The 20,779-nt window shown below is 37.1% G+C and overlaps 1 protein-coding gene across 8 annotated transcripts in view; it reads right to left on the bottom strand.

Moving 5' to 3' along the window:
- RNASEH2B (ribonuclease H2 subunit B) overlaps nucleotides 1-20,779 on the bottom strand; it is a 106,065-nt gene that overhangs the window by 50,135 nt on the left and 35,151 nt on the right. For all 8 annotated transcript variants that reach the window (XM_037037751.1, XM_037037762.1, XM_037037789.1 and 5 more), the window contains exons 2-3: nucleotides 3,911-3,982; nucleotides 1,776-1,883 (exon numbers count right to left, since the gene is read on the bottom strand). In XM_037037751.1, the coding sequence (XP_036893646.1) occupies nucleotides 1,776-1,883; nucleotides 3,911-3,982 (180 nt within the window). The remainder of the gene's footprint in view (nucleotides 1-1,775; nucleotides 1,884-3,910; nucleotides 3,983-20,779) is intronic.

The following is a 20,779-nucleotide window of genomic DNA, read 5'->3' as shown; positions in this document are numbered from 1 at the left end:
CTCTATCACACTTCCCTCCCAGTATCCTCTTCCAGACTTCCTCTTCTACAAAAATGAATCAGAAGAGGAAATCCATCAAAATGAAATAATACACAATTAATTTATCTCCATATTTATTATTTTTATTTCAGGAAATACATTTACTTACTTTTATTCTCTAACAGACCAACCTACTTATATATCCAAGAAATTATAACCCTAAGTTATATACATGAATACATTTCATACTTAGAAAAAAAATCAAGGAATTTCATATTCTGATATTAGACTTTTTTTTAATCCTCATCTAAGGATATTTTTTTCATTGCTTTTAGGGAGAGAGAGAAGGAGAGAGGAAGAAAGAGAGAAACATTGATGTGTGAGAGAGAAAGAAACAGTGATCAATTCTGGTACATGCCTGGTCCAGGGATAGAACCCAAACCCTATGTATGTGCCCTGACAAATAATTGAACCTGCAACCTTTCAGTTATGGGACAATGCTCCAATCAACTGAGCCACACACACTAGAGTGACTTGTTTTTTAAAGTAGAAGAGAAGTTTATAAAAACAACCTGTCAGGTTCTCTAAATTTATTTTATATAAGGCATGTATTACATTCAGAAATTAGGAATAGGTTTCTAGGTTTGAAAACAGTATCCTGGTGGTCAATTTTAAAAACAGCTCTTTAATTTTAAATTTTACAAAATGAAAATAGCAGGTACCTCTGCTATGAACCTAAAACTACTCTACTTAAAAAAAAAAAAAGCAAGCAGGTAAGCCAGTCCAGTCCAGAAGAAATTATCAATATTTTCCAGTTCCATATGGATATTACCATGTTATTCTAGCTAGACTCAGGCACAAGTGTATATGTTACATTACAAACTGGAACTCTTATGTACTGCCAAATGAACAAGCATGGTAACAAGGGAATACCAGACTATACCTAGACTACCATTGAACTTTGGCAACTAAACACTACTTTAATTCTTCTCATACACATATGTATATAAAATTTACCACTAGCATAAATTCCTTCTTCTGGAATGTCTTAGAAGAAAGACAAAGTGACCTTCATTCCTCAGGACAAAGTAGCTATATACACAGTCAAAAGAAAAACAGCATTCTCTCGAAAGAGAATAGTCAGAGGGAATGCAGAGTGCCTCAACTATGCCATGACACCCTACCCCTACCCTCACCCCCAACACCCTCACTCTCAGATCCATCAAAAAAAAAAAAACATGTAGTATCCTTTTTCCTTCTGAGTCAAAACTACTCCAAATTAAAGAACATTAAAAGAAATAGAACTTTGGTGTTGGGGGCTGTGTGTGTGAGTTTGGGGAAGGGTGGCAGCATTAATTTATAAAACAGAGCATTAAAAAATCTTTGTCATATTCTATTCTATTTTAGAAACTACATCAGTATCTATTTTCAAGGAATTAAGATGTTAAAAACTTGAAAATCCTCAAACGTGGCTAACAGAAGAGCGAAGAGTTTCTAGTCAAGACAATGTGTACTCCATGGTACAAAGATCATCTGCCTTCTAAAAAGAATGTTAAATGTTTAAAGTCATTAGTTAAAAATTTCTTACCATCTAAACTATATAAGTATTGATACAAACTTGCTCAAATTATTTTTCCTTTCTTCTTGATTAAACCCTGCAGTGATTCCATGGAAGAAAAAAACAGTGACCAGACTCTTAAGCCAAGAAAAGAGACTGGTATGCCTGTGAAGGATAGAAAAGCTAGTGCTAGAGTTATATTGTTCCGTTCATGGAAATGTGTACACTAGTCACTTACCTGATTGAACTGATTGATTTATAAACCATGAATGGTGTTTTTCCTTGAAAATTTTTATTTCAAACAGCTGCTGTAGACACATATTGAACAAGTAAAGAGCTCCTTCCCCTGTTAAAGACAAATCTGTTTTTTATTTGTAAGTTTTCACACACACAAAAATCAGAGACTATCCAATATTTCTGAGCAATGTTCCTAAAACAAACATAAACATACACAGATTTACATTCTATACAAACTGACTTCAAAGAAAGTTTATAGCTATTATATGCAGATGCTTGTTTTCTAGTTCTATAACTAATAAAAGGCAAACTATTTATCTTAACTGTTTCTAAGCCTCTTACTGAATCCTCCATCAGAGCAGGAAGGAAAACACATTCTTAAAGTATCCAAACCTAATGGTTCAGCCAGATGAACTGAGCTGGCATGGTGATCTCAGATTCCATGATAGTGTGTGGCTACCCATACACAGGGACCGAGACAGAAACAGAATGTACAGACCCTGAAGGCCAGTTCTGAGTGAAAAAGGAAAGGACCCTCTAATGCATAAAATGTCTTTTCTAACCATAGAGAAATCAAGGACTTTGAATCTATCTGTACCACATGCTGGGCTTGTGCCATTGGGGAAGTTACGTAAACCTTTCTGCACCTATTTTCATATCTGTAAAATGGGAGCAATAGTGAACCTACTTCACAGGGTGTTTAGAAAGATTAAAAAGAGAATACATGCAAAGTTCTTAAAGTAGTATTTGGCACAGAGTAAATGCTCAGCAAATGTTAGTCTTTATTTTTTCCATAGTTAATGTAGCAAATACAAAAACATTTGTTCAAACCTCTGTTGCCTATGTACATTTACATTAAAGAAAATTTTTCAAGAAGCCTGAAATTTCTGTACTTATACTTTTGTTAAATGCTTTATAACCTTTGCTGCTACCTAAAACTTGTCTTGAAGATGTAACTCTCACCTCAACTTAGTCTTATGTATTAGTAAGAGCTCCAAATAATATAGTGGACAAATTATATTATATTATACAGTGGACAAATATAGTGGACAAAATAAAATTACTCAATTTTATTTTGAGAAAAAGAAAAGTAGAGAAAGCTAAAACTTTTTTCTTTTGTTACTTCTACTTTATGTTTTTCCAACAATAACAACAAGAAGGCACTACCTACTGGCTTCCCCTTGCTTTTACTATTCAGCATTACAGTCATCAGAAGAATCCTCTAATTTTCTGAGGATCTATTCAAAACTTTAAAAAATTAACAATGAACTTTTAACATCTTATAAATAAGTCTATTAAAGAACAATGCCATATTGAAATAAATATCATTAGTATTACTACATATTTATAGTATATTTTAATCATTTTTACCTAAAAATTAGAAGACAAAACAGAATACACTGAATATAAAGTTAAAATAAAATTACTTCTGACAAAATATATCTTTAATATACAATACTTTTAATACAAAAATTTCATCTCTTAACAAGGAAAAATATACCTTCTGGTCAGCTAAAAATGAAACTGCTCATAATCTTGGTATGCCATGTAAAAGCCTTCTTTCCCCATCCCACCCCCATGGCTGTTTATATTACCTTATAGGAGACTAACTACTCTAAGAAAAGTTGGCTTAAGGAAACCAAAGAAAATTAATGTCTTCAGAGAGAAATCAAACATGCTACTTTGTTTAGCCGTCATTTCTGATGAATGAACAGGTCTATGGATTAAAATGATAAGAATAAATAAAAAATGTTTAGATTGAGTGAATCACTTGAGATGACTAGGAATGTCAATAGCTTACTTTTGTCACCTTTAAATACCATTTTATATTTATTTTTTTGTTTAATCTTTATTGTATTTTTTTACATTACTTTTTAGTCTTTATACCCCCTCCCCTAGCAATCACCACACTGTTGCCCAAGTCCATGAGTCCTTTTTCCTTTTTGCTCAATCCTTCCACCTCCTAACCTCCCTCCCACTACCGCCTGTCATCCTGCTCTCCATCTATAAGTCTGTCTCCATTTTGGAAGCTATTCAATTAGAATAAACATACAAAGGCAAATTAGTACAGTGTTCAAAAAATGTTCAAGTTACTCTTATCAGAAGGGAAGAAAGAGGAGTGGAAAAACAGCTTACCTGAACAGGGGTTAACTAACTTTACAAACATAAGCCCAGTTTTCATCATCTTTGAAGCATCTTTCAAACATTCTGAAAAGAAATGATGAATTTGTAAAATCAAGACATTTGTTTTGTTGTTCTAATTTATCCTGATTTTCTTTCTTTTATTCACAATTTGTATTTCTAAAAATTTTAACTCAATTCTATGGCTTAGGAGTTGTGTAATTTTTTTAAATTTAATTCTTGTTCAAGTACAGTTTTCTGTCTTATATTCCCAGCCCTGCCCTCCCTGTGCTCCCCACTTCCCTCCCATTTCTGCCCCCCACCTTAGTTATTGTCCATGTGTCCTTTATACTTGTTCATGTGAGTCCATCCCCTTTCCCCCTGTGATTCTCTCTCCTCTCCCCTCTGGTCCCTGTCAGCCTGTTCCGTATTTCAGTGTCTTTGGTCATATTTTGCTTGCTTGTTTGTTTTGTTTAGATTCCTGTTAATGGTGATATCATATGGTGTTTGTCTTTCACTGCCTGGCTTATTTCACTCAGCATAATGCTTTCCAGTTCCATCCATGCTGTTGCAAAGGGTAGTACCTCCTTCTTTCATTCTGCTGCATAGAATTCCATTGTGTAAACGTACCATGGTTTCTTGATCCATTCATTTACTGATGGGCATCTAGGTTGCGTCCAACTCTTGGCTATCGTGAATTGTGCTGCTATGAACATAGGGGTGCATAGGTTCTTTTGGATTGGTGTTTCAGGGTTCTTAGGTTATACTCCTAACAGTGGAATTGCTGGGTCAAAAAGCATGTTCATTTTTAGTTTTCTTAGAAAATTCCATACTGTTTTCCATAGTGGTTGTACCAGTCTGCAATCCCACCAACAGTGAACTAGGGTCCCCTTTTCCCCACAACCTCTTTAGCACTTGTTGTTTCTTTGTTTATGATAGCCATTCTGACTGGTGTAAAGTGGTGTATCTCATTGTAGAATTTAGAGCAAATTACCAGTTTCTCTGTAAAGTGCAGTGGGGTTTTAGGTTATTTTAATTTATTTGAGAAGCAATGAGGAACAAAACTCTATGGTCTGAGTTATTAAAAGAGTCCATTCTGCATGGTATGGGCCCAGCTCCCACTCCGAAAGAACAGTGGAAAGTAAGGTCTGGTACACAGGATACACACTCACAGATAGGTTCTCCTGTGGGGAATCAGGCATGCATTGTACCAAGGACACTTTGAGACTTGCTTTTTACTAAAAGTCCCTCACCCTGAATTGAGGCAGAAGTATCTTTAAAAGTAACTTCCTAAAATCTATGCTGAACCTTCCAAGGATGAATGTAACCAGTTCAACCACTTTTCCCTTTACATCTACAAATATCCTTCTTTTTTTAAAAAGATTTTATTTATTTATCTTTAGAGAGGAAGGGAAGGAGAGAAGGAGAAGAGAGAAATATCAATGTACAGCTGCCTCTCATGGGCCCCTGCTGGGAACTGGCCTGCAACCAAGGCATGTGTCCTGACTGGGAATAGAACCACAATCCTTTGGTTCACAGGCTCGTGCTCAATTCACTGAGCTACACCAGCCAGGGCTTACAAATATCCTTCTTTTTGATGTAATTAGCAACATCTTCTCCTTTGCTTTCTGTAAAAGGTAGACACCTAAAGCAAACCTGTGCATAGTAAATGAGGATCATCCTCAATGCATATGCTCAGAAAAGCAGTAAAAGCTTGTCAATGGAAGTGAGGGGCGCTCTTCTCTTCAGAGAGGGGCTGAGGCACTCTCCCCTTGAGAGAGTGGCTGTCCTGTCCCTTTTTCTCCACAGGACTTGGTAGTCTGTGTGAATTTGTCTCATCTCAGTCACAACGCCATAGACAATGCTGATCAGTGTCTGCATCAAGTTATAACTTTGGTTCAAACAACTACTTGACAGTTTTTTCGCCTTGGGCAAGTTCTTCATGTCCTGTCTCAGCTGTCACATTAATAAAGTGATAACATATATACTTGCCTTTCAAAGGATTAAATTAGCTAATCTGTTGAAAGTACTTGACATATTTAGACATTATTACTACACATAATATAGTTACAATTACTAATATTATTTTATCATCATTATGAAATAGAACATTTTAAAAATAAATATTTCCAGAATATTTATATATTTGCCCCTAATTGTGATTACCTAACCTTATTCTCTGCCCATTTTTCAAGGGGGGTATTTACCTTTCTCTTACTATTTTATGAGGAGTCTTTATGCAGTAAGAATATGAACCCTGTGTCATACTTAAAAAGGCCTTCTCTTTCTCAAGATTAAATTTTCTTCTAATACCTTTAGCCTATCTGGAATATACGTGGGTATACTATAAGGAGAATATCCTACTTTAATTTTACTTCAGTGAGCTCTCTATCCAGTTGTATGAACACCATCTACTACAGGCCCATAATTAAAATAATTCCTTTAAGTCTCTCAATGGACATTCTATTTTGATCCACAATTTATGTCTACATTAACATTAGTTACTTCATAATTGTAATTATAGCTTTAAATTTTATTTTAACATATCATGAGGTAAATTCCTTCATAATGTTTCCTCTGTAATATTTCACTGACATTATTTCAATCATATAATTTAAAACATAAAGACCATGACAATTTTATTTATAACATCCTCCATACTAGTTGAGTGGCATATTCATATAACTCATTTAAAGACTCTATCTCCAAAGAAAGAAACTATCTCCAAATAAACCTTATTTGACTAATAAGGAAATAGAACAACAAACTACCAAAGAGCCAATCAAAGCTTCTGGGAAAGAAGAGAACTTTTAGTCACTTCCATTTTCTATGGACTCCCCTCCCTTCACCCCATTTCAGATCTTCATAAACATATTTATATAGAGGAAGCAAGTTTAGGAATTGGCTTACTCATGAATGGTTAAAATATAACTATTTTTTCTAAAATAATAGTGGCATTAAATATATAAAGAAAAAAAGCATAACTTTAAGATTTACTACTTGCAATCAAGTGGAATGACGGTAACCTAATTTACCCTCCCACCTGATACAACCAAAACCAAAAACACAAAAATATACAAAACAACTATTTTCAAGAAAATGAACATTGACGGTGATCTCTGAGAGATGGGAAACAAGTAAGGTGAGCCCTGTGATTGCCCCAGGTCACTGCCTTGATAGTTTCCAGGCCATGGAGCAGAACAGGAGAACCCAGGTGAAGCCAGGCAGACTCCTTGAGTTGAACAGAGGAAGCTGAAAGTTCTAGAGACACCAAGACTACAGTTCATAGGTCAGAATACAAGAAAGGAGAGAGATACAAAGAAATAAAACCCCAGAGATCTGCAAGGGGAAGGCAGGGAGAAAAACCATCTGAACATATTAGATGGAATAGTACCTCACATTCACTCAGGACCTTGAATTGCGCCTATGCCCAGACACACTGGAAAACCTCATAATTCAGAGGGATTGGTAAAGCCCTCAAAAAGGTCTTGCCTTAGTAATATCTAACAGATAACTGTACTAAAAGCTGCTCTGATTCCAATGAACTAATTTTAAAAGAAAGACCTAAAGAATCAAGCTGTGTTCCAGGAAGAAGCTCATCATTGTTTTTAGGACTAGAAAAAATGTAAACAGCTCTGCCTGGCTTTAGGAATTGTACCTAGATCCCTTGTGGCTAAGAGTGAGGGACTATCTTTGGAATGCAAGCCTCAGGAGACAAAGCTTGTCTCTGCTAGAAAATGCTGCCTCAGTTTCCTTTCCCTGCCCCCAAAGCTTGGTTGGAAGTCAATGACAGTTAAGACTACTCACAGCGGGGGGCAACCTAAGCCAGCCTGGATCACTTGGGAAGCCTTCATGGAAGGACTCGGGGAGGGAGGGCAGCGCTGCCAGGAAGACAGAATAATGGACTCTCACCCCCTTGGCTTTGACACAGCCCAAATCCCCATGTTCTCTGGGAGAAGCACTTCCTGGCTATAATCCCCTTAACCCTGAATACCTGTTGGGGAGAGGTGCAGCTCTTTGCCTTGCTAGAGCGTGTCCTGGGGGAAAATCTGGTTTCACAAAGACTTTCTGATAAACCTGTGAAATCTGCTCTGCTAAGAGTGCTTTCATTCATATAATGGTCTGAGGGGAAAGGAGTATGTCTCCCAAAGTTTCTGCAACTCTCTTCCTGACAGACACTGACTCAGACTCTGAAGCCCTCAGATATCTTTGAAATGTTATCTACTGTTTGATCCTTGCTGCCCTGTATTCTTGTGTATTGCAACCCAATAAAAGGCTATGGAGCAGGAGACTCGGGGCCTTTTTCTCCTCGGGGCCTTTTTCTCCTCGGAGAAACTGCCACTGCTGACCTTTGTCCCGAGAAACTGGCCACCATCCCACGGCCTTTTCCCAGCAGAAAAAAATGGCCACCCCTCTTCCCCAAGCAGATCACATCATGTCTTGGCCATATTCATTCTCATCCATGGCACCCGGAGGGACTTGCGAAAGAAAAGTTGCTCCCACAGAAAAATATTCACCCGCCAAAAGAGTAAAATTCACAATGTCTGGCATCTAATGAAATATTACTAGGCATTCAAAGAAGCAATAAAAATGGCCTATAGAGGAAAAAATAAAAAAATCAATTATTGAGATATGGATATTGATATTAGACATATGTGTTAGAATGAAAGATTAAATAAGAGTGTTAAAAACAGTGTTCCTCATATAACAAAAAGGTAAGTAGAAACAGAATTTTTTTTCAAAAGACCCAAGTTAAGAAGAAATTAATGGCAGAAGATTAATGAACTAGAAGATACAGCAATAGAAATTTTCTAAAATTAAAAGACATTTAAATTAAAAGTAAAAGGATTATCAGTGAACAGTGGGACTTTAAGCTTCTTAATAATGTATATATAATTGGAGACTCCAAAAGACAATGGGGAAAGAACATTTGAAGAAAAACATGGTTGAATATCTTCAAATTTGATGAAAGCCAGACACCCACACACCCAAGAAGTTCAATAAACCCAAAGAAACAGAAATAAAAGTATACATCAGAATTAATAGTTCATATGTACCATTGTTTTTGGATCCATTCATTTACTGATGGGCACCTAGGGTTGCCTCCAACTCTTGGCTATCGTAAATAGCTAGCGACATTGAGCAGCTTTTCATGTATCTCTGGACCCTCTTTATGTCCTCCTCGGAGAAATGTCTGTTTAAGTCCTTTGCCCACTTTTTAATTGGGTTGCTTGTCTTCTTAGAGTGGAGTTGTATAAGTTCTTTGTATATTTTGGAGATTAAACCCTTGTCTGAGGTATCATTGGCAAATATGTTTTCCCATATAGTTGGTTCTCTTTTTATTTTAATACTTCTTTCTTTAGCTGTGCAAAAGCTTTTAATTTTGATGAGATCCCATTTGTTTATTCTTTCCTTTATGTCCCTTGCTCTAGGGGACGTATCAGTAAAAATGTGGCTGCATGGAATATCTCAGATTTTCTTGCCAGTGTTCTTTCTCCTCTAGGACTTTAATGGTGTCACAGCTTATATTTAAGTCTTTTATCCACCTTGAATTTACTTTGAGGTATGGTATAAGTTGGTGCTTGAGTTTCATTTTTTTTGCACGAAGCAGTTTAGTTCTCCCAACACCATTTGTTGAAGAGGCTATTTTTATTCCATTTTAGGTTGCTGACCCCTTTGTGCAATATTAATTGACTGTAGAGAGTTGGGTTTATTTCTGGGCTCTCTGTTCTATTCCATTGGTCTATGTGCCTGTTTTTATGCCAGTACCAGGCTGTTTTGATTACAGTGGCCTTGTAATACAGCTTGGTATCAGGCATTGTTATCCCTCCTACTTTGTTCTTCTTTCTCAAAATTGCAGCTGCTATTCAGGGTCATTTATTGTTTCATATAAATTTTTCAAGTGTTTGTTCTATGTCTATGAAATATGCCATTGGTACTTTAATAGGTGTTGCATTGAATCTGTAAATTGCTTTAAATAGTAGTATGGACATTTTGATGACGTTAAATTCTTCCAATCCATGAACACAGTATATGTTTCCATTTGTTTGTGTCTTCCTTAATTTCTTTCTTGAGTGTTGTGTAGTGTTCTGCATACAGGTCTTTTACCTCCCTGGTTAGGTTTATTCCTAGGTATTTTCTTTTTCTTTTTGTTATATCAAATGGAATTTTTTTTTCTTTATTTCTGCTTCTGCTGTTTCATTGTTGGTATACAAAAATACCTTTGATTTCTGGATATTGGCTTTGTATCCTGCTGTTTTGCCAAATTCATTTATTAGATCAAGAAGTTTTACAGTGGAGTCTAAATGATTTTTCATGTATACTCTCTTATCATGTGCAAACAGTGACAGTTTTGTTTCCTCCTTTCCCAATTTAATGCCTTTTATTTCCTTTTCTTCTCTGATCACTGTGGCTAAAACTTCCAATACTATATTGAACAGAAGTGGTGAAAGTGGACAACCTTGTCTTGTTCCTGATCTTAATTGAAAAGATTTTCGTTTTTGCCCATTGCATATGATGTTGGCTTTAGGTCTCTCATATATAGCCTTTATTATATTGAGGAATGCTCCCTCTATTCCCACTTTGCTGAGCGTTTTTATCATAAATGGGTGCTGTACCTTACCAAATGCTTTTTCTGGGTCTATTGATGTCATCATGAGATTTTTGCCTTTCCTTTCATTTATCTCATGTATTACATTGATTGATTTGCGAATATTGTACATTCCTGAATATTTCATCCTTGGGATAAAACCCACTTGGTCATGGTGTCTTATCTTTTTAATGTATTGTTGGATGTGGTTTGCCATTTTTTTATTGAGAATTTTAGTGTCTATGTTCATCAGTGTTACTGGCCTGTAGTTTTCTTTCTTTGTTGTGCCTTTATTTGGTTTTGGGATTAGGATGATGCTGGCTTCATAAAAAGAATTTGGGAGTCTTCCATCATTTTGGATTTTTTGGAATAGTCTGTGAAGAATGAAATTCTATGCAGCAGAAAGAAAGGAGCTCCTACCCTTTGCAACAGCATGGATGGAACTGGAAAGCATTATGCTGAGCGAAATAAGCCAGGCAGTGAAAGACAAATACCATATGATGTCACCTTTAACGGGAACCTAAACAACAAAACAAACAAACAAGCAAGCAAAATATGACCAAAGACACTGAAATATAGAACAGGCTGACAGAGACCAGAGGGAAAAGGGGATGGAATTTCAGGAGAAAAGGGAAAAGATTTACAGGAACTAGTATAAAGGACACATGGACTAAAACTAAGGGGGGTGGAAATGGGAGGGAGGTGGGGAGCACTGGGAGGGGTGGGCTGGGATGGGAGTAAATGACAGAAAACTGTACTTGAACAACAATTAAATAAAAAATAAAAACAAATCAGGTTTAAAAAAGAAAATTATGCATATAATGACATATGCCATATAATAATGTGTGTGTGTATGCATAGTGAAGCCTGAAAGGATATACTCCCCAAATGTAACCAACCAGTTATCTTCAAGTAATGCCATTATAGTTTATTTTCTCTGTGCAAAAAGAAAAGAATTAATAATTCAAATCCAGTAATAAAGAGAAAATTTTAAAAGCAGAGGAAAAAAAGAAAAGATTATGTACTGAGGCACAAAGCTAAAAGTGACAGTAAATTTCTTGTTGGAAACAATGCAAGTCAGAAGGCAACAGAAAAAGTACTAATAGAAAACATGACAGACACAGGGAATATACGCTTGAAAAAATGAAGGTGATAAATTGAGTTTTTCAGACGTATAAGAACTGAAAGAATCACCAACAGTCCCACATTACAAGGAATGTTAAGGGAAGGCCTTCCTGCAGAAGTAATGTGACACCAGATGAAAATATAAATCTAAACAAAGGAATGAGGAACACTGGTAATGATGACTGCAAGAGTGAATAAATAAGAATTTTATTATTATTTAAATCTCTTCAAAGACCAATGACTAAACAAAAATAGTAATAATTTAGTGCAGGGTTTATAACATAAATATAAATAAAATGTATGAGAACAGTAGCATAGAGGAGAGTAGGAATAAAATGACAGTATGTTATTGTAAATTTCTAATGCAACATGTGACATGATGTAATATCACCTGGAAGTATTATGATCGAAATATGTGTAAAATAAAGTCACTACCAATTACAGTAACCACTAAAATTACAAAAAAATGCTGTCACTAACAAGACAACAAAGGAATAGAATCAGGAAAAGTATGTAATCCAAAAGAAGGTAGGAAGACGGTAACATAAGTACAAAGAACTGATGAGGCAAATAGAAAACAAGCAGCAAGTTATCAAAATCAAACCTATCCATGTCAATAAACACATTCAATGTAAAAGTCCTGCACACCCAACTAAAGTCAATGATTGGCCCTGGCCAGGGCCAACTGGGTAGCAGATTGGGTAGCAGATTGTCCTGATATGCTAAAGTCGCCAAGTCTGATCCCCAGTCAGAACCCATACAAGAAGCAAGTAATGAATGCATAAACACGTAGAACAAACCAATGTTTCTTTCTCTCTTAAATCAATCAATATTTTTTTAAAAGGCAGTAACTCTCAGATTGAATAAAAAAGTAACAAAACTTTTTTCAAAAGGTAAGATAAAACTACAGGGTGGGGCAAAAGTAGGTTTAGAGTTGTTTATATGGAAAATGATACAATAATTATAAATAATAATAGAAAAATAAACTGTGTTTTGTGTACTCAACAACTGTTCACTTACTTTTGCCCAACCCTGTATATTCTGCCTAGAAGAAACACATTTTAAATATAAAGATTAAAAGTAAAATGAAGGAAGAAGATATGGTGTGATTCTCATGCTACCAGTTATTAAAAGAAAGAAGAAATAACTCTGCTAATAACAAAGATTATTTGCAGGGATAAGGAACGTCATTTCACAATAATTGAAAGCTCAAGAAGAAATAATCCTAAATGTGTATGTTCACAAATAGAGCACTGCAAGAAGTACAAAGTAAAAACTGATAGAACCCTTGGCTTCATTTCTAATCCTTGGCAACCACTAATCGGTTCTCCATCTCTGTAATTGTAACTTGAGAATGTAATAAACCATACAGATTCAATTTTAAGACAGTTTAAAGACTTTCATTCCTGAAACTTATAAGAAAATGTAAAGTATACATTTTAACACTGTTAAGAACTTTCCCCCTAAAGTAAAACAGGTTATGGTTTCCTCTCCTTTTCTCCATTCGTGTTTGTTAGCATTATATTTCTTCACCATTCAAGGCATAGAAAAGGGGGGGGGACATCTCTCTTCTTTTGCAATACCCTTTTATTTACAATTTTTAGGGTGTGAAAATCATGGCATTTATTTGTATTCAAGAGGCAGCATAGCTTAGCTAAAAGAGAACAATAGTGAGAATAAAGAATGCCAGTTCTGTCCCTCTCTGACTCAGCAGAATTGCCATATTCCTCATCTGCCTAAACTTCATTTCCCACCTTGATAAGTCAAAGGTGTAAAGCAAATGTTCTGTAGTATTTCTTTTTACTTCACTTTTATTGTTGTTCAAATACAGTTGTCTCCATTTTCTCCCCACCACTCCCCCTAACTCCAGGGATTCTCAAATCTCTTGATTCTACCTGCCTTTGGTTTTGTCCATGTCTCCTTTATGTTCCTGAAAACCATTTCCCCTTTTCCCCTCATTATCCCCTCCTGACTCCCCTGTGGTTACTGTCAGGCTTGTTCTTTATTTCCATGTTTTTATTTCCTGGTTACATTTTGCTTGCTTGTTTTGTTTATTAGGTTCGTCTATAGATGACCTCATATGGTGTTTTGTCTTTTAGGGCCTGGCTTATATCATCATCATAATGCCCTCCAGATCTATCCAAGCTGTCACAAAGGGTAGGAGCTCTTTTTGTTCTGCTGCGTAGTATTTCATTCTGTAAATGTACCATTGTTTTTTGATCCATTCACTTACTGATGGGTACTAGGTTGCTTCCAACACTTGGCTATATAAATTGTGCTGGTATGAACATTGGAGTACAGAGGCACTTTTGAACTGGTATTTCAGGATCCTTAGGATATAATCCCAGTAGGGGAATTGCTGGATCAAAAGAAGTTCTACTTTTAATTTTTTGAGGAAATTCCATACTGTTTTCCACATTGGCTGCACCAGTTTGCATTCCCATCAATAATACACTAGGGTTGATTTTTTCCCACAATTTGTTGCTTATTGATTTATTTATAATGGCCATTCTCACTGGTGAGAAGTGGCATCTCACTATGGTTTTAATTTGCATCTCTCTGATGGCTAGTGATGCTGACCTTCTTTTCATTTGGCTATGAGCCCTTTGTATGGTCTCCTTGGATAAATGTCTGTTCAAGTCCATTACCCATTTTTTAATTGGGTTGTCTTCCTGAAGTGGAGTCATATGAGTTATTTACATATTTTAGAGATCAGACCCTTCTCTGAGGTATCACTAGTAAATATGTTTTCCCATACAGTTGGTTCGCTCTTCATTTTAACACTATTTTCTTTGGGCATGCAGAAGCTTTTTATTTTGACAGGATCCCATTTGTTTATTCTTTCCTTTATGTCCCTTGATCTAGGGGACATATTTGTGAAAATACTGCTACATGGAATATCTCAGATTTTCCTGACTATGTTCTCTTCTAGAACTTTTATGGTGTCACGACCTACATTTAACTCTTTTATCCACCTTGAATTTATTTCTGCGTGTGGTGTAAGTTGGTAATTGAGTTTCACTGTTTGCATATAGCTGTCCAGCTCTCCCAACACCATTTATTGAAGAGGGGCTATTTTTACTCTATTTTATGCTTCTTCCCCCTTTGTCAAATATTGAGCACAGAGACTTGGGTTTATTTCTGGGCTCTCTATTGAATTCCATTGGTCTATGTGTCTGTTCTTATGCCAGTACCAATCTGTTTTGATTGTAGTAGACTTGACATATAGTTTGCGATCAGGTATTGAAATCCCTCCTATTTTGTACTTCTTTCTCAAAATTGCTGTGGCTATTTGGGGTCCTTTATGGTTCCATACAAATTTTTGAAATGTTTCTTCTATACCTGTGAAATATGCCACTGATACTTCAATAGGGATTGTGTTGAATCTACAAATTGCTTTGAGTAGCATAGACATTTTGATTATGTTACTTCTTGCAATCCATGAACACAGAACATGCTTCTTTTGTTTGTGTCTTCCTTAATTTTTTTCTTCACTGTTGTGTTGTTTTCTGAGTACAAGTCTTTTAACTCCCTGATTAGGTTTATTCCTAGGTACTTTTTTGTTGTTGTTGCTATAGCAAATGGGATTTTCTTCCTGATTCCTGCTTCTGATATCTCACTGTTGGCGTACAAAAATGCCTTTGATTTCTGAGAGCTGACTTTGTATTTTGCTGTTTTGTCAAGTTCACTTATTACATCAAGTAATTTTTTAGTGGAGTTTATAGGATTTTCTATGCATACTATCATGTAATCTGCAAACAATGACAGTTTTGCTTGCTACTTTCCAATTTAGATGCCTTTTTATTTCTTTTTCTTGTATGACTGCTATGGCTAGAACTTCTAATATATTATGTTGAACAGAAGTGGTGAAAGCAGATGCCCATCGGTAAATGACTGGATCAAAAAGCTATGGGACATTTACACAATGGAATTCTATGCTGCAGAAAGGAAGAAGGAACTCCTACCCTTTGCAACATCATGGATGGAACTGGAAAGCATTATGCTGAGCAAAATAAGCCAGGCAGTGAAAGACAAATACCATATGATATCACTGTTAACAGGAATATAAACAACAAAACAAACAAGCAAGCAAAATATGACCAATGACACTCAAATACGGAACAGGCTGACAGGGTCCAGAGGGGAGAGAATCATAGGGGAAAAGGAGAGGGACTCACATGGACAAGTATAAAGGACACATGGACAATAACTAAGGTGGGGGGCAGAAATGGGAGGGAGGTGGGGAGCACTGGGGGGGGGGTGGCAAGGCTGGGAACATAAGACTGAAAACTGTACTTGAACAAGAGTTAAATAAAGATTAAATTTAAAAAAAAAGTGGTGAAAGCAGACATCCGTGTCTTGTTCCTGATCTCAGTGGAAGGATTTTCATTTTTACCCAGAGTTTGATATTGGCTGTAGGTCTCTGATATATGGTCTTTGTTGAGGAATGCTCCTTTTACTCCCACTTTGCTGAGTGTTTTTATCATAAATGGGTGCTGCACCTTATCAAACACTTTTTATGCATCTTTTAATATGTTACGATCTTTGTCTTTCATTTTGTTTATGTGATATTACGTTTATTGATTTGCAAATATTGTACCATCCTTGCATCCCTGGGGTGAATCCCACTTGATCATGGTATATAACTTTTTTAATGTGTTGCTAGATGCAGTTTGCCATATTTTGTTGAGGATTTTAGCGTCTACGTTCATCAGCGATACTGGCCTGTAGTTTTCTTTCTTTGTTGTGTCTTTATCTGGCTTTGGGATTAGGATGATGCTGGCTTCATTAAAACAGTTTTGGAGTCTTCCATCTTCTTGGACTTTTTAGAATTGTGTATGAAGGATAGGGGATAGCTATTCCTTAAACGATTTGTAAAATTCTCCTGTCAAACCATCCACCTGAGGGCTTTCATGTGCCGAAAATATTTTGATTATTGCTTAGATTACATCAGCTGTTATTAGTCTGCTCAGGCTTTCTGCTTCTTTATTCAGTTTTGTAAGATCATATTTTTCTAGAAATTTGTCCATTTCATCTAACTTTTCAAATCGTTGCATACAGCTGTTCATAGTAATTTCTTATAATCATTTGTATTTCTGTGGTATCAAGTTGAGTAACCTCTCTTCTTCCCTTTCTGCTTTTTTTTTTGCGCCCTCTCACTTTTCTTCTTAATAAGTCTCATTAAAAGCTTGGCAATTTTGTTATGTTTTCAAAGCAGCAGCTCCTGAATATTGATCCTTTGAATTGTCTTTTTAGTCTCTATGTCATTTAATTCTGCTCTGATCTTGACTATTTCCTTAGAGGAGAGAATTTTTAAAGCAGCAAGAGAAAAGGAGAGTTACCTACAAAGGAGTTCCCACAAGACTATCAGCTGGTATGCATATTTATTAAAATGTGAATTAGGTGCTTATATTTGATAATCAGGTGATTTTACATAAAGTGAAGACTTCAAGTACTTTTCCCTGAATATGAATAACAAGTAGGCAAAGTTTTTGTTTGAACAATCAAAAAACCTGGCAACAACAAACTAACAAACTCACTTTGTCAGACGACAACTACCTCTCTAGTTGCCCTTAGAACTCTGCAGTGTTTTGTACACTCATCTTATGGTTGGATGATTATCAAACGGTGTATCTTTCTGTACTAAACTGCCTTCTCACTTTCTAGGTTCTACATACCCAAATCAGGATGAGGAAGTAAGAGGTGCTAAATAAATAACCATTTAATAATAAACACCACCGTCTTATCGAATCTCATTTGTATCAACATCTTTCTCTTATTACCCTTCACACCGAAGGTATAGCTATCAATTGAACAAAGCCCCTGTCCACACAGAAAAACTGTCTTCAAATCCCTTCATTTCCCCTGTCTACTTCTTCTCCATGCTAGTCCATCAATTCCCCTGCTCTGCTCTCACCTCTCCATCATCCAGTCTTACATGCCAGGGAGTAAGATACAGATCTGCAAGCACATGGAGGTCCTTGGACCAGAACTGTGCTGTCCAAAAGGAATAAAATGCATTCCACAAAATCAACCACAATGTTATTTAAAACTTCCCACAAGCCACATTACAAATAGGTCAAATAAATTTCAGTGGTATACTTGTTAAACAACTATACTGAAAATATTTCCATTTCAACATATAAAATCTTCATATGAAGTGTGGGAGCATGTTAGCTAGGCTTTCATAGACAACTTTTACCACATTGAGGAAGTTCTCTATTCCTACTTATCTGAATTTATCATGACACTATTAAATTTTCTCAAATGTTTCTTTTTCTGTGGCTATTGAAATGATTACATAGCTTTGGACTTTATTTTATTTAAATGGTATATTTACATTGATTATGGTATTTTAAATCAACCTTACATCCCTAGAACAAATTCCACTTAATCAGGGTGTATAATCCAGGATGGATTTGGTTTACTAATTGTTGAGGATATTTGTACCTAAGTTCATAAAAGATATTGTTCTGTAGTTTTCTGTATAATGTCTTTGGTTTGGGGATGAGGGTAATACTGGCCTCATAGATGAGTTGAGACATTCTCTGCTTTTCTACTTTTGGGGAAAGTTTGTCAAGGATTGGTATTAATTTGTTCAATGTTTACTAGAATTCACCAGTGAAGCTATCTGGGTTTGGGCATTTTTTTTAATGGAAAGATTTAAATTTACTAATGTAACCTCATCAATTGTTATTGATTTATCCAGAGTGTACATTTCTTCTTGAATCAGTTTTAGAAGTTTATGCCTTTCTAAGAATTTGTCCAATTCATCAGTTATTTTTTTTGTTGGTATACAGTTGTTCATAGTATGTCCTATGAGACTCTTTCATTTCTTTATAATCAGTAACAATGCCTCCACTGTCATTCCTAATTTCAGTAATTGGAGTCCTCACTTTTTTTATTATTATTCTATTACAGTTGTACCAATGTTTCCCTCTTTGCCCAGTTCTGCTCAGCCCAACCCTACTACCACTGTCAATCCAGACACCAGTGTCCATGCCCATAGGTCATTTATACACATTCTTTGACTACTCCCTTCCCCTTGTTTCAACCATTATACCCACCTCCCTCCCATGTCATGCTCTGGTCACTGTCAGTCTGTTGCATGTTTCCATGTCCCGGCTTCTATTTTGCTTGTTAGTCTATTTTGTTCATTAGGTTCCTCTTATAGATGATATCCGGTTGTGGACCGTTCTGACTGGTTCTAGGAATTGTAACTCTACCCGCTGTAGCTAAGGATGAAGGAGTGACCTCTGTGGAATTCAAGCTGCAGGAGACAAAGCTTGTCTCTGGTAGCAAATGCTGCCTCAGTTTCCTCCCTGCCCCTAAAGCACGGTCGGAAGTCCTTGACAATTAAGACCCCTCACAGTGGGGGGAAACCTAGGCCATACACTATCACTTGGGAGGCCTTCATGGAAGAATTCGGGGGGGGGGGGCGCTGTAACAAAGAGGAGGCAATGGACTCTTGCTCCCACCCCGGCTCTGACATAGCCCAAGTCCCCATTGTTTTCTGGGAGAAGCGCTTCCAGGCTTTAATCCCCTTAAGCCCGAATACCTGATGGGGAGGGGTGCAGCCCCTTGCCTTGCTAGAGCATGTCCTGTGAAAAAATCTGGTATCACAAAGACTTCCTGAAAATCCGTGAAATCTGCTCTGCTAAGAGTGCTTTCATTCATATGTTAAGGGTTCGAGCAGGAAACCCTAAAACTCTGCCTGACAGACTCTGACTCGGACTAAGCCCAAAGATTTCTTTGAAATGTTATCTGTTTGATCCTTGGTGCCTTGTATTCCTGTCTATTACAACCCAATAAAAGTCCTTGAAGGAAGGGGCTCAACGCCTTTTTCCCGAGAAACTGGCCACTGCGCAAGGCCTTTTTCTTCTGGGAAACTGGCCACCTCTCCTCCACAAGCAGAGCACATCATGTCTCTGTCATGTTTACTCTCATCCGTGGCACACAGGGGACTTGTGAGGAAAGTCACCCCCACAATATTGTATGGTATCTATCTTTCAAGGACTGCCTTTTTTCACTTAGCATGACATTCTCCAGGTCCATCCTGGCTGTTGCAAAAGGTAGGAGCTCCTTCTTTCTTTCTGCTGCGTGGTATTTCACTGTGTAAATGTACCAAAGTTTTTGATCCATTCATCTATTAATGGGTACTTAGGCTGTTTCCAGCACTTGGCCATTATAAATAGCACTGCTAGGAACATAGGGGTGCATCAGTTCTTTTTGAATTGTATCAGGATTCTTAGGGTATAATCTCAGAAGTGGAACTACTGGGTCAAAAGGCAGTTACATTTCTAATTTTTTTGCAGAAATTCCATACTGTTTCCTATAGTGGCTGCACCAGACTGCATTCCTACCAACAGTGCACTAGAGTAGCCTTTTCTCCACATTCTCACCGGCACATGCTGTTTGTTGATATACTGATAGCCATTCTCATAGGCGTGAGGTAGTATCTTGTTCTGTTTTTATGTGCATCTTTCTGCTGGCTAGTGATGTTGAGCATCTTTTCATATCTCTATGGCCACAAGAAAATTAAAGTACCTAAAATTAATTTAACCAAGAAAGTAAAATACCTGGTCTCAGAAACTATAGGCCACTGAAGAAAGCAATTGAGAAAGATACAAATAGGTAGTTGGGGCTTGGGACCGGCTGCCATCTTAGTTGAGGGACTGAGGAGTCACCTCCGCCCCAAGTCCCAGTAACATGCATTTAATAGTGGCCTCTGGAGACAGCACCTTAACCCAAAGAAATGACTCGTGACTTGAATGGTGAGAACTTCAGATTTTAGGGAGAGGGGGAAGAAAATGGAGGCGGAGTAGGGCGGTGTGACTCCAGATCTCCTACGCCTGGGAGAAAATCCTGGTAGATCTACTGAGGAACAGCTCAATCAATTCCCCAACCAACGATGGGGAATTGTTGCATAGATGCTTCCCCAGCATTTTTGAAAATAAGAGACCAGAGGTAGTGATGGACCAAACAGCTACAGGTTGGTGGGGTCTCAGGGACGAGAGCAGGGACAGGGCAGGGCCGACGCCAGCCCTCAGCTGGCGCGTAATGGCCCTGAGCGATAGTTGCCACAGCGGTCAGGGCCCAGAGACTTCCGTACGTGCCCAGCAAAAGGGGAGTCTGCCACGGAGGACTAGTCGGGAGCCTGGCACCCAGTG

Source organism: Sturnira hondurensis, unplaced genomic scaffold, assembly GCF_014824575.4.
Source record: "Sturnira hondurensis isolate 20B ecotype Veracruz unplaced genomic scaffold, ASM1482457v3 Scaffold0001918, whole genome shotgun sequence".
NCBI classification, from domain to species: domain Eukaryota; kingdom Metazoa; phylum Chordata; class Mammalia; order Chiroptera; family Phyllostomidae; genus Sturnira; species Sturnira hondurensis.
Note: the sequence above shows the minus strand (reverse complement) of the source record. Positions and strands in the feature narration are given on the sequence as shown.